Raw genomic sequence first — 11846 nt, 5'->3', positions numbered from 1 at the left:
GAGGTACGTCTAAAATTCCTACTGAAACTCTACAGAAAATTCCTCTCAAACCCTAGCCACCTCCTCTCTCCCTCTCTTTTACATAAGGCTCCGGCCGCCAGGTTTACACCTTAAACACATCTCCGTACCATAGTTAGATAGTGTTTTTCTTACAAACTCTTGAACTAATTTAGGCATCGGATGGCCTTTGGCCAACACCCCCCAGGTGTGGTCCTCTCATTTGTTCTATTTTGCAGGGAGAAAGAGGCAGCGAAGAAGGAAGGGGAATCTTTGCAATCGAATATTCTCGTGGAAAAATTTGCTCCCACAGTGTGCATCCATGACTCATAAATAAAATTGAATGAGGACTATATCCCACCAATATCCTACAGAAAGCATTGGAACTAGCTGCTAAAGTAATCATTCATCAGCACAAAAAACCCACTAGTGTAGTGGTTTGTAACAATTGCTCCTTTAGGAAAGGTCTTGTGTTCAAGTCCTAACATCCATGTAGTGTATATGAGTTTAGTATGTTATCGCCACTGTCAATATAAAAGATCCTAAAAGAAAACAAAACAAAAAAGTAATTCATCAGTGCTTCCCCTTCCTACCAAAAGCTGGTCATTCTCTTCCAAAACATTTTTCATTCAGCCCTTAGAGGGAGAGAGAGAGAGAGAGAGAGAGAGAGAGAGAGAGAGAGAGAGAGAGATCCCGGAAATTTGAAATCTCCGGCCCTTAGCGTTTCACACTAAGCAAATAAGAGAGACAATTATATTACATTAACAATACAGATTTCCATTCCATAAAAGGTGCAACTCCATCCATGTGACTCGAAAAAAGAAACACGAGACATAATATACTGACTACGGATAAATTACCTCCACTGACAACTTGTCAATGTGGATCATACATTCAAATGAACAGGTTAAGGAACAAACATCTTTATTTTCTTCATCATGCTCGGGTTGCCACCACAACCTACACTTCCCTCTCATTTGTTTTTATTTCACCTGCAGTTCTTGTCTCTTGGCTTTGGTTCTTCATTGCTGAAACTACTGGATCTGCGCCAAAGTTTTCTTTCGCTTCTCCATTCTCCAGTTCATGCTTGCTATCTAACTTAGCGTTATCGCATTGAATGAGATCTGCGCCATTGTGTTTTTGTTTGGCTTCTCCATTGTCCAGTTCATGCTTACTGTCTAACTTAGCGTTATCGCATTGAATGAGATCTGTGCCGTTATGTTTTTCGTTGGCATCTCCATTCTCCAGTTCATGCTTACCATCTGAAATAGTACCATTGCATTGGATGATAGCTGCAGTCCAACCACGTAACTGCTCGGTGGCTGCTTCATCTGTTTATGAACTCCAAAAACTAGTTAAGACCATGTGTGCATACATGCATGTGCATAATTTTTGCATACGTGTGTGCTTATGTATGTATGGCTCAGAGTGAGAGAGAGTAAATTAGACCAACCTAGCCTTGGGACCATATGCCCCTGTGGGTGCCTGATGATGAGTGGGTTGTCGAATTCGGAAGCAAGATCCTCGGAAGGCAGTTTCAACCAATCTTTAGCTCCTATGAAGTGGACAGATTTGGCCTTGATAGTGTCTTTGTATGCAATGTCACATATTTTTGGATCTCTGAATTTTGCTCCTGATATGGATATAAAAAACTTGAAAGGTGGATGCTCCTTCAACAGCTTTCCCTGCATTCCCAAATTTTGTAGTTCCAAATGATATATCTTGAGTAAATACCTGAGAGAGAGAGAGAGAAATAGAGAGAGAGAGAGAGAGGGGACTTATATACCTGAGCTTGGTAGCCCAACAAGAGTCCTGATAGTGTTGCACCCTGAGTAAATATTTTGAGAATCTGAATTAGTAGTCTGTGAAACCATTAATATAAGCTAATATGTAGTGCTCTGCTAATGAAAACATCAATTTTTGATATTTTTAATGGTGTTTATTGTTCCAACATGTTCCCTAAATTTTGATGCCAAACAAAGGCAAAACACCTCAGCTGGTTTTTGCAGCTACAAAGGCAGTCATTACTTTGCATCATATGGTTCATAACTTATTTCCCATGATTTATGAGATTCATTAGATTTCTAGTCAGGGTTGGATTGGAAGATAAAGATATCTCTTTAGGACAGCAAAGCATGCTTTCACAGCAAAGGGTAAAATAAACTATCAAAGTAGTCCAAGTATTTTTATAGCTCTTGACAATAGTTTCAAGCAATTTGTAAACCTAATTTCTTCCAAAATTAAAAAATTAAAAAAAAAAACCTGAAGGGTGAGATCATAAAAGTCTTACAGAAACATGGAGGCATACCTGGGAAAAACCAAGCAAACCATCAAAAGGACCTTTGCTTGTTATGTAGTCACATAAATAAGTGATGCATTCTTCCAAGTTTGTGTACTCTGTGAAGTCCTGATCCACAACATCATAAATAACAGATCCATTAAATATACTCAATATCAGTAAAAGCATAAGATATATCAACAAACTTGGTAATGAAAGGATTTCATTTTGATGGACAGAAGGAACAACTAAAAGAATGAGGAGCAAGCAAGCAATATAAAAGTTGGAGTACAAGTTATGAGGACCAGATTGGCTATGTAAAATTAATCAAAAAGGTTTTACCTTGTCAAATTGAAACCACTCGTAGTAAGGTGGTGGGAAGATGCCTTCTATATCGGATTTTCCTCCAGCAGGAAATATACCATCTGGAAAATCCTGTTAAAATACCAGAAGTGATTTGATTATATTGTCAAATATCTACTAAATTACCACGAAAAAGAAAAATAATGTTGGAAACAGGTAAAGGGGGAGATTGGCTATTTCTATATAGTTCGTATCTTTAGTTTTCTGAAAAATTAATTTGGGTGGTTAAGTCTCAATTGGGTGACAGTTCAGGGGGCAAAATGACAGTTTACTCAATAAAAAACCATTGATATTTAGAGCATGATAGGAAAATCATGTTCAGAAAAATACTATTGTATATCCCAAGAATACAGAAAAAAAAAATTCCATGCACAATCTCTATGATTGATTAGTCGTGGCGAGATAAAAACAGTAAACATGCAGGTAGTAAACTTTGTCGCTTTTTTTAAAAAATTTTATTCATAAACAAAACAAATTATAAAATTATAAACAAAGAACTCCACAATATGATCATTAATCCCCAGATGATATTTTATTAAAGCAACGCATGAGCTATAGAATTATATTATAATTTATGCGTACATACCAAGTCAAACTGAGAGAAGATAGAAGCATCCCATTTGCTAATTTGCTTTTGCAGAAAGCTCCCACTGGTTCTAAATCCATGGAGGCAAAGTATCTTCATCTTCTTCTCCTTGTGCTGTTGGCTTTCCATTGATCTCCTGCTCTCTTCTCTCACCCAGCTTATCTGACCACAACAAATATCAATAAGCTAACTTTAACTTAATACACGGAGCAAGAACGCAGTAGCTAGCTGCACGTTTTGGTACTACCTACCACAGAACTTAAAGACCCCAACTACTACTCTCACTTGTTCATGTAGTTGCTGTTCCACGTGCGCTCTGCCAAAACCTTTTTTTTTTTTTTAAACTTTTTTGTCATACAAGCGATATTGGGGGAGGAGGAGGGAAACAGAACTTAAGACATCGGGTGCAAAGACAAATACTCTGAACCACTTGAACTACAAGCCCCTTCTGCTAAAACATTTTGTAGTTGCCAATTGTCTAGTTTTCTTCTCTTCTTTTTTTCTAAGATTTGCACAAATTTATTTATATCTTGAGTTTTATATTAAAATAAAGTAAATATATGCTGCTTTTCTCAGTTTTGTTCTTGTTTCCATTTTCTTGTCATACTATTCAAGAAACCAAAAGAGTAAAACTCCTCTTCTATATTGAAATGCAGGCATATGGAAATTAATGTTAATGAGCACTAACAAAGATGAAGATAAAGGGAAACTGGTAAATTTAATCCATCAATTTTTTGCCCAATTCCAGTATTTCTTACACCACACATTCCCCCCAACCCCCCTCGCTCCCCTCATATTTTGGCTCTGCACTTTTCAACCCACCTCTCATTCTCTCATTCAAACAAGTCACAAACTGCACAACAGCAAATTCAATCGTTTTTTCCAGTTTTCATAATCTCTTCAAACTTTTCTTCCTTGCATCTATTTTCTTCTTGTCTGCCTGTGCTTTTGCCAATCCACCTTCCTTCCTTAGCGTTGTAGTAGTTGCGGCTGCTGATGCAGCACAGCCACCAACTCCAGTCTCCACTGGAGCAACAACAGCTGGTTGATCCTGACCATTTCCTCTCATCACTGTAATAGGGGCCAGTGGGGACGGAGATACAGAGATCACTGGCAAAGCAGCACCAGGTGCTGTGATCTTTTGATCAGCATTAAGTGCAGAGCTGTTAGTTTGGTCAACGTTCAGTGCAGTAGTCGACTCTGAAATAGCTCCTGTTTTAAACTTGGGTTTTGGCTTGGCATGGATTCCAGTATAAAGTCTGCATGGAAGACATAAAAGACACTTTAGTTTCATAGTTATGTGTAATGGTAATGTATCCAATAGTCATATCATTTAGTCTATATGGGGGATCATTCAAGTTGGTATGTGCATCTTTCATTTTCCAATCATCTGAATGTTGTGCATTCAAATTACACAAATCTACTCTGACAAAGTCTACATATACAACCACACAAAAGTTTACATATAAACTTTCCCTGCTCCATTAACCAGAACATGAAGCACATAACATGATGACCATGACTCACCTGGCATGTTTTGCATATTCTTCATAATTTTCAAGCAGCATCTTGCCCGCCTGTTCATTCAACGCTGATTCTGGAAATGGTTCGATCAATAAACATCTAACTACCTGTTATTGCAAAGCACATAGCCGTGACAATTAGACTTGACCAGGAAAAAGAACATCTCAGCTGGATAAGCAGAAATGAAAGAAAGTCAATAATTGAAGAACAAAAGGGAACTTACAATCAGAATATGTCGTAATCCAAGACTTGGATTCCAATCTTTTTTCAAGGTGTTGACACAAATCTCACCATTCATTGCAATGTTTGGATGGAAAATCTTAGTCAGGAAGTAGCCTACAACAATCATGTCCCAGAAATTTCAAATTAAACAAAGTAATAGCTTCAACCAGATAGGGACTCAAATTAAGCATGGACATAAATATCGACTAATCCTAGAGTTATATACAAGCATTCCATCAACAGAACTTCTCTTCAGTTGTATCAAGCACACCAGTTTTTATTTACAGATATACGACATGTTCATTTAAAAAATATAGTGGTATCAGTTATGTCATTGATGACAAAACATAGCAAAACAAACCTTTAGGAGGAGAGTGTGGGAAGTCACGAGACAATAACAACTTCATGCGGAAAACACCATTCTCGTAAGGAGTGCCAGCTGCAAGGCCAAGATCTTAGCTCATCAATTATACTAAAATATAGATGCAGGAGTGAAAGACACTACATACAGTTTACCCCCAAAAAAAAAAAAAACTATGTACATGCCTGGGCCTTCAATATCCGCATATATGATCGAAAAATCATCATCATTAACACCAACTTTAATGCCTTCAGGTGGGGACTCATCAAGATTCTTCAATTCCTTCGCAAGTTGCTTAATTACATTTGGTGGGAGATTTTCATTAGTAGCCTGAAATTGAAACACGACCAAAGGAATTCTAAGAAGAGTTAAAAAGAACATAAGAAGAAGAAATCATCAGTTGCAAATAAAAACAATGCATCACTCGCTCAGATAGCAATCCTTATTGATCAAAGAAGAAAGATGGACTCCACGTACAGCTGACAGCTACTCTAGAATTTACCCTCACTGTTGTTGATAGGTGAGGAGGTGGAGTTCATATATTTTTAAAACACAACACCTAAAGCCATTGAATAAACCAAACAAACATGTGCACAACCACCATGTCATAGCTGATGTTTCAATATAAAGAGGATTAATATCTCATACACCAGGAATAAAATTTCACGTGCACACGTATTGATGTCCAACTATCATGTACTCTTAGAAGTAGAATGAAAACAACCTGAAATTATATTTAGATGAGAAAAAGCATGGCACTTAAACATCCACCCGTCTTAGTCCAGCGACAATGTTCATTAGTCCACATGATTACCATATTCTATTTTATAATCAATAATATCCAACAACATAAAATAAAGAATAGTTTTTTATGGAGAAAGAAATAACATTACCATAAGAATAAACAAATGAAGTCCCACTCTTGCTACCAAAAGAAAATCAGCAAATCGGCTGAATATGTGCCACAAAACTTTCAACTCCACGGATTAGAGTGACAGAATAAGGCAAGCTGTAAGCCGAAATGTCTGTAATAACAAATTAACATTTAATATTAAAAATCAGGAAAATAGAAGTCAGATCAGTCATATCATATACTTCTCACAATGAAAAATAGCACATAGAACCAAGAAGCACAAACCCTTCCTACTCAAAAGTTAAACCTATTACATCAGCATATTCAAACACAATAAACAAACAATAATTTCCAAAAAATCATAAACAAAAAATGAAATCAAAACAGCTGGTAAGTAGATAGGTAGGTAGATATCAAGATAAGTTTGAGAGGAAGTACATGATTGACACTCATGTACAAGGTATGTTGATTCCGTGAACACATCTAAGCATAAATTGTTTGGCCCATGCAAGAGCTCTGGATACCAAGAACCAATCAATCAAACAATAGAGATAGTAATTTAAAGAAGCCATTTCAAAAAAATTGAATTTCATTATGTCAGCTAATAAAACGGCAACAATATGGGAAAAGTAGAGGGGCTGGATTTGGACTAGTTAGAACTTCTCTGGATTTGGATGAGAAAAAAGAAGGTTTGAATTATACTGGGCATAAAATTACCTCTCAAAAGCATTGTGAAACTAAATTCCCAAACCCTTATAACTAATCAATCCCATCCTGTATCTGTCCCTTAAAATAACAACTAAGACTAGCTAAACTGTTATCTCAAATCATTGAAAAATACAAATCGAGTATGATTTCAGTGCAGACATGCACCAATCGTCTTCTAACCTATATTTTCTACTTTCTCACTTACTCGTTTGGCACACTAGCACAGACCAGTTAGTTTCCTGATAAGGTTAGTAGAGTTGATTTGAGCATGAACAGCACAAATTTCTCCTACTGTTATGACTTTCTAAGGGTTGTCTGAGTGTTAGATAGGGGATCAATGGACCAGCAAGAGAGATTAAGCCTGTTTTTCTCCATCAGCTATCTTCAAGAAAAACATGAATAAAAAAAGTTCTAAAGCTAATTTAAGATAGACACGAAGTCAAAGGAAAATCTCCAACACCAACATATTTTAACTTTCGAAACTCCTAAAAGACAAGTGAAAGTGATGAATAATTACACCCTGAATCCACTTAGACCTAAAGACATTAACAAGAACCAGTTAACTCACTTTAAATTAATACCCATACGAATACCATTAAAGTCAACAAAAACCAAATGCCTTATCTTTCCCGGGAGAAAGGGAGAGGAGAAAGCACTATCTTTCAAGTAAAACATCCATAAAACAACCCATTTGCCTAGAAAGCAAGAAAAGCACCTTAACTGAGAAAACCCCGAAACAGATCAAACAAGAAAAGTGAACTACCAAAACCCTTATGCCCAAAAATCCCATGTTTTCCCATTTCAAAAAGACACAGATAAAGATGCAACACAGACAGATATGTACTAGTTCTTAAGAAAGAAAATCAAAATCAGTGAGGTGAATAATCGAACCCAGAACAAAGAACAGGAATCCAAGAAACATCAAATTGACCAAACTTACGGTATTCACAGTCCAAAAAGACAGATTGATAATGAAAATCGAAACCAAAGAAAGGAAATTTACCCTAAATAAAGAAAACCCAGATGAGAATTTGCCTTATCTCATGAAAAAAAGCTCAGTCTAATGTTGTAGATTGAGGGTACGATTGAGGGCTTTGAGGGTTGCGAAGCAAAGAACAGAGAGAGAGAGAGAGAGAGAGAGAGAGAGAGAGAGTGCGTGCTCAAGAGAAGGCGATTTCTCCTTGGAATGATTGATTGGTTGAATTTGAGGAGCGAGAAATATTTTTATTTTATTATTATTTTTTACATAATTCAAATTTTACTGACTTACTTTAAAAGAAAAGAAAAAAGATTATTATAAAAATTCAAATAAATCCAGGCAACGTTTAAAAATATGGAAATAAAAAAAGTACCGTTTGAAACAAGGTGTGGCTGTGCATGGTCTCCTTCATCTTCAGGGCTTATAGACGTTGAATTGTCAGTGGCAGTGCCCCAGACGCGCTCTTCTCTCATTCTCACTTTGCGCCGCCCATTTTTAATTTATCTCACCAACGTCACCCTTTAGTCTAAGGTAAATTATTTAACGTGTGTGTGAGAAATTCCCACTCTTTTAATTTAAATTATTATTTTTATTTAAATATTAAAAAATTATAAATAATTTAGGGCTTTTTTTTAACGAATAATTAAGGGTTTTTTGTGTGTCAATAATTAAGGACTTGTTTAGGAATACTTCTAAGGACTAAAAATTATTTTTGACAACTAAAAGCGATTTTAATAATATTTGGAAAAGAAAAAAAACTTATTAGTGTTTTCGATCACGAAAGTGTTTCTTCAAAAATCACTTTTAAGTGCTTGCTGTTTTCAGTAAGTTTATTAACTAATAAAAGCTCTTTAAAAAAACTTATGTTCTACATAAATATTCCCAAACAAACTTAACAATTTAACAGAAAATTTTGACAGAACGTGACGGCGAGACCAAATTAATGTATAAGGTGTAACATAAAGGACCAATAATGTCACATAAAAACATATATGACCAAAGATGATAATTTAGCAAATCCCAAAAGCCATTTATGATAAAAAGGATCGGTTTGTAATTGCCTCATAAGCCAATTTCTCAACAAAAAGAAGCCATCTTTCAAACTATTATTTATTATTTACTTACGATAAAGAAAATAAAAAAGCAAAAGATTTATTATTTACTTAAGATAAAGAAATAGATTTATTTATCTCTATGTAGCCGACAGATTTGGTTAGGTTAGTGACCGTTGAGGGGTCATCTTTCAAACTAGCCGTTGACGGTGCTGCCAGCATCAACCTGCAAAGTTATGCTTTGCTGTTTGGTCACGGGGAGGGTATACCATATTCCAAACTTAATTATTTTGATTTTCTACGATATGCTTTCCTAGGCTCCAACTTGTACTACTTAAATATTTATAGTTGGTATTGCATCCAACAAGAAAAAACAATTCATACTTGTACATCACTCTCTGGCCCAACAAATTGAACACACGTGTCACTTTTAAGTTAGGGTTAACTACATAAACGTACTCAACTTTTAGGGTCCGTTCAAATTAGTACCCAACTTTTAAAATCATGCATGTAGATACTGTGGGAGCAAATATTTCGACAATCAATTATGAGGCACCACGTGAATAATGAGAATGTTTTTTAGGTCAATAATTGTGCTCCATTTAATTGGCCAAATATTTAGACTTAAAATAAGAATAATACCATAAATTAGGGATTTGATTTTCATTAAATCTCAATTGATTTAATCTCTCCATTTAAGGGAGAGAATAATTCCCGTCCATATGGAAATTATTCTCTGAAAAACCCTAGAAGGCAAGAGCACTATAAATACATGGCTACACCACACACATGAGATAATTCGAAAAACCCTAGCAATTCCTCTCTCTCTCTCACGTCGCCCACTCTCTCTCTCTCTCACGGCTCCGGCCACTCGGTTCTCTCATACCGTAGAGAAAACTCTGACCTTCTCTGTTATTTTCGTATCTTCCTCAAGATCATCAAACTGACTTAGGCATCTGAGGGCCTTTGACCGACACCCCCCAGGTGTAGTCTATTTACTCCAACCTTTTTCGTAGGTATTGAGGAGGAAGATAGAGAAGGAAGCTCAAAGGGTGAAGAATCTCTTACGAATATTCTCCCGTGAGAATTTTGCTCAAACAGATACCTAACCTTACAAAAAAAACATACAATAAGTCACTCTGTTAGTCAGGCTGTTATTATATCTATTAAATGACGATGTGGCATTTCCCATGTGGCTTCCTTTTGCTGAAGTGGCCTTACTGATGACGTTGATGGTGATGGTGATTATCCAATTAGACTGGCAAAATTGGGAGTGGAGAAGCAACATTTCAAAACGCTGACTTGAGCAGTGGTGTAGAGGAAGAAGTATACTTGGTAGTTGGAGGCTTTTTGAATTCGAACATCGCAATGTCTTGTACTCCGGGAAATTGCTGGTCATACGGTTGTACCTTCTAACCTAGGATAGGAAAGTGTTGGTGGGCCTGGATCCTTCTTCTGGGCCCTTGTCCTTCGCTCTTAATATTTATGCATATTTTCCCTTTTGAAACTGTAAGGGCTTTTTCGTTCCGGTAGTGGGCTGCCGTAAAGAGTCAAATGGGTGAAATTGCCCCTTGAGTATGAGTTCAAGGATCAGACCCCAAGAGTGTTTCAAAAGGATAGCTGAGCCTTAGGAAACACATTGGTCTTCTTCACCAATGAAACCAACAGTCGCTTACAGATAAATTCTTAGCTTGGCATGAGAAGCTTGTGGCATGGGAGCTGAGCATTTATGAGTTTAGCATGAGAGAGAGAAAGAGCTGCAATTTCCTATGAGAAATAGAGTTTTTAAGGCAAGGAGGAAGGGATTCTAAATGGGTTCGTTGGAGAGAGAGAGAGAGAGAGAGAGAGAGAGAGAGAGAGAGAGAGAGAGAGAGAGGAGAAGTGGGTGGTTTGAGCAATTTTCCAGCAGCCTGACAAAAGCTTGGTCAGACTCTGTAATGGCTTGAAATAGGAGAAAAAGAAAGCAATGGAAGAACATGGCTTGAAATCGAAGGGTTCCAAGGATGAGAGGTGAAGCTTGCTCTCTCTGGATGTGTTTATCGGAAAGAGAGGAAGAAGATAGAAGCATGGGTGACTTTAGCAGATTTCCAGCAGCTTGAAGAAAGCTTCGTCAGGCTCCTAGGTTGCTTGACAGAAGAGAAAATGGGAAGAGATAGAGGTATATGGCTCGAAATTGAAGTGTTGCAGGGATGAGAGGTGATGCTTGCTCTCTCTGGATGTGGGTTTTGGGAGAGAGAGGAAGAAGAGGGAAGAACGAAGCATGAAATTGAAGGGTTCCAGATGGGATGCTTGCCTTCGATTAGTTGTTTTTGTTGGGTAGAAAGTGGCTCCTTTCATAGGAGCTGGAAACCTTAATTTTGTCAAGCCTCCCTCCCCATTTTCTTCACTTTCTTCCATTTAATCTTGTTTGATGAAATTTCCCTAACCTAAACCTATAGGCACGCAGCTTTTTGGGGTTCCAAGGTCCTTAGATAGTTGGACTCCTCCATGTGGGTGAGGTGCCACCCACTTTTGCTTCTTGTTTTCTCACCAAAGCTTGAAGAGGAAAGAATGGGTAAGAGTGCTAGTCAAAAAAGTGCTCAGCACATGGGTTTGCTTGGTTTTGATGGTTTGGCTTCGATCTGGTTTTAATAGAGATGATGAATATTTTCCACGATGCTGGGCTAGGCTATTGGTATTTTGTTTTCAGCGGTCTGTGAGTTTGCTCAAGTTGCTGGAAACAGCCTATTTGATCAAGGTGCTGGATATTTTGGCTGATGTGGGATTTCTCCAAGTGTTTGCAAGCCATTGGATATTTCCCTAAGCTATTGGGCCACTCATTCTCTCTCATGCTTACCCATATGTTTGGGCTCAAGAAATGAGCTCAAGTTTTGGTGCTCCCAAGCAGCCCAAAACTTCCACTTCTTGGCCCATCAATGGGCCT

At 37.3% G+C, this 11846-nt stretch overlaps 2 protein-coding genes across 2 annotated transcripts; both read right to left on the bottom strand.

Moving 5' to 3' along the window:
* Positions 694 to 3436, bottom strand: LOC18769861 (dihydrofolate reductase). The gene is made up of 6 exons (XM_007202179.2): positions 3225 to 3436; positions 2618 to 2710; positions 2306 to 2404; positions 1784 to 1825; positions 1451 to 1682; positions 694 to 1328 (listed from the first exon to the last, which is right to left on the bottom strand). The coding sequence occupies exons 1-6, from the start codon at positions 3351 to 3353 to the stop codon at positions 958 to 960; spliced, it is 966 nt and encodes a 321-aa protein (XP_007202241.1). The 5' UTR covers positions 3354 to 3436; the 3' UTR covers positions 694 to 957.
* LOC18769320 (ubiquitin-conjugating enzyme E2 22) lies at positions 3849 to 8082 on the bottom strand. Its single transcript, XM_007202384.2, has 7 exons — positions 7896 to 8082; positions 6225 to 6356; positions 5517 to 5661; positions 5332 to 5409; positions 4972 to 5084; positions 4752 to 4855; positions 3849 to 4483 (listed from the first exon to the last, which is right to left on the bottom strand). The coding sequence occupies exons 2-7, from the start codon at positions 6225 to 6227 to the stop codon at positions 4114 to 4116; spliced, it is 813 nt and encodes a 270-aa protein (XP_007202446.1). The 5' UTR covers positions 6228 to 6356; positions 7896 to 8082; the 3' UTR covers positions 3849 to 4113.

This window comes from Prunus persica, chromosome G7, assembly GCF_000346465.2.
Source record: "Prunus persica cultivar Lovell chromosome G7, Prunus_persica_NCBIv2, whole genome shotgun sequence".
In the NCBI taxonomy this organism is placed as follows: Eukaryota; Viridiplantae; Streptophyta; class Magnoliopsida; order Rosales; family Rosaceae; genus Prunus; species Prunus persica.
This window is presented reverse-complemented; position numbering and strand designations above follow the sequence as displayed.

Coding starts and splice junctions, on each gene's coding strand:
- LOC18769861 (XM_007202179.2), bottom strand. CDS start 3,353: ATGGAAAGCCAACAGCACAAGGAGAAGAAGATGAAGATACTTTGCCTC. Junction 2,711..3,224: donor TCTTCTCTCAGTTTGACTTG/GTATGTACGCAT, acceptor GTATTTTAACAG/GATTTTCCAGATGGTATATT. Junction 1,826..2,305: donor GTTTGCTTGGTTTTTCCCAG/GTATGCCTCCAT, acceptor ATATTTACTCAG/GGTGCAACACTATCAGGACT.
- LOC18769320 (XM_007202384.2), bottom strand. Junction 4,856..4,971: donor GATTACGACATATTCTGATT/GTAAGTTCCCTT, acceptor TTGCAATAACAG/GTAGTTAGATGTTTATTGAT. Junction 4,484..4,751: donor GAATATGCAAAACATGCCAG/GTGAGTCATGGT, acceptor TCTTCCATGCAG/ACTTTATACTGGAATCCATG.